We start from the raw sequence: 1,673 nt of genomic DNA on the forward strand, positions 1-1,673 counted from the left end.
TATAAATATAAAATCCCAAACTGTCATCCAAATTTTAAAAAATCTGGTGACATTTATTAAAAACAAGAACTTACGTTTGATTTCCTCGGTGAGAACCGGRTTGCGTAGCTCCAAATATTCTCCTGCTCCGACCTTGTTGACAGCCTTCACTCTGAAGTAGTACTCACAGTTGATATAAAGGTCTTTCGTGTTGTAGGTGAGGACATTTTCCCCTGACATGATGGGCATGTAGGTTTTCTTGGATGCTTCTCGGCGCTCCARAGTGTAGCTGACAATAGGTGTGCCTCCATCGTCTTCTGGAGCTTCCCAGCTGATCTTGCAGGAATTYTTAGTRACGTCACTGGAGGTGATGTCTTTACACTGACCAGGGAGCCCTGCGAGGTTCAGGAGGCCAGAAAAAATGACTGAGACAATGAACCTGATAGGCTTTCTAAATGTATTTAAAGTTTTTTTCAATAAAAATAATTGTTTTGCTAATCACAGCTGACATGTTGATAATGATTGAACTGGTGTATACTGTGAGGTGAAGTATCATACCGATAACTTTGACATTGATGGTGCCAGTAGCAGTTCCCAGACTGTTCTCCAGAGTGATGGTGTAGGCACCAGCRTCGGCACGCTGGCACTTCAGCATCTCCAGGTGAGCGCTGTTCATCTCAACGGTCATGGAGAGCCTGTCGTCGGCTTTACACTCTACTGTGTCTTTCTGCCAAACCATCTTGGGAGTTGGGATTGCTTTGTAGGGGATGTTCAGGTGCAGCTTCTCGCCTTCAACCACAATCACATCCTGTCCATCCAGATCCAAGGTTGGAGCACCTGCAGGCCAGAAGACATGTTAATTATTGAGGATTCATTCTGACTTCTGTAACGCTTTAAAATGAAAAGTCTGTCAATACTTACAGTCAGGATCTTTGGTGGCAACTTTGTCGGAGATTTCAGAGGGATCGCTTACACCAATAGAGTTGATGGCACGAACTCTAATCACATACTTTTTCTCTGGTTTGATTCCATCRTCAATCCTAAACTTCAGYTCTTTAATGGGCCGGGCATTTACCCTCAGCCACTTGAGTTCTGGACGAGCCTCTGCCACCTCAACATGGTATCCAGTTATTGGGMAGCCGCCATCTTTGGCTGGTGGTTTCCAGGTGACATTGATGTGTTCCCTGCTGGCATCAACAATGGCCACTTCCAGAGGAGGAGATGGAGGACCTGGGCAGAGATTATGCAATGTTTAARACAAAATTTAAATTTGTTYCTTTCGGTTCAAAGATAATTAGTTGGAGGAAATTTAATTCAGTGTTAAATTGAAAATATTCCATGAAGGACATTTTTCTCCCCTGTTCCCTGAACAAATCCTTTATCATTTTTAAGTTTTAGAAAAAAACAACATTCTGAAAATGATTCAGTTATAATAGTGGGATTGACTGGATGGTTTGCTGTAAGTAGAACGTGAAGGTTTCTTACTTGTTGGATCCTCGATGGTGAGGATGACAGTGGGCTCACTCGGGTCTCCCACTCCGGCCTCATTCTCAGCTCTGACCTGAAACTGCACCTCTGATCCTTCATCAACATCTGTCACCTTGAACTGCGTCTGTTTATCTGGAGTCTTGCAGCACTTCAGCCATCGAGTTCCAACCTTTTCTTTCTTTTCAATCACATACCTGTGAAGAAAA

General features: G+C 43.4%; 1 protein-coding gene across 1 annotated transcript in view; it reads right to left on the reverse strand.

Annotated features, from left to right (window-relative positions):
- The window catches only part of LOC103461768 (titin-like), a 155,957-nt gene that overhangs the window by 73,394 nt on the left and 80,890 nt on the right, over positions 1-1,673 (reverse strand). The window contains exons 134-137 of the mRNA XM_017309370.1: positions 1,465-1,661; positions 901-1,209; positions 538-816; positions 52-374 (exon numbers count right to left, since the gene is read on the reverse strand). Of these exons, the coding sequence (XP_017164859.1) occupies positions 52-374; positions 538-816; positions 901-1,209; positions 1,465-1,661 (1,108 nt within the window). The remainder of the gene's footprint in view (positions 1-51; positions 375-537; positions 817-900; positions 1,210-1,464; positions 1,662-1,673) is intronic.

Source organism: Poecilia reticulata, linkage group LG2 (assembly GCF_000633615.1).
Source record: "Poecilia reticulata strain Guanapo linkage group LG2, Guppy_female_1.0+MT, whole genome shotgun sequence".
Taxonomy (NCBI): domain Eukaryota; kingdom Metazoa; phylum Chordata; class Actinopteri; order Cyprinodontiformes; family Poeciliidae; genus Poecilia; species Poecilia reticulata.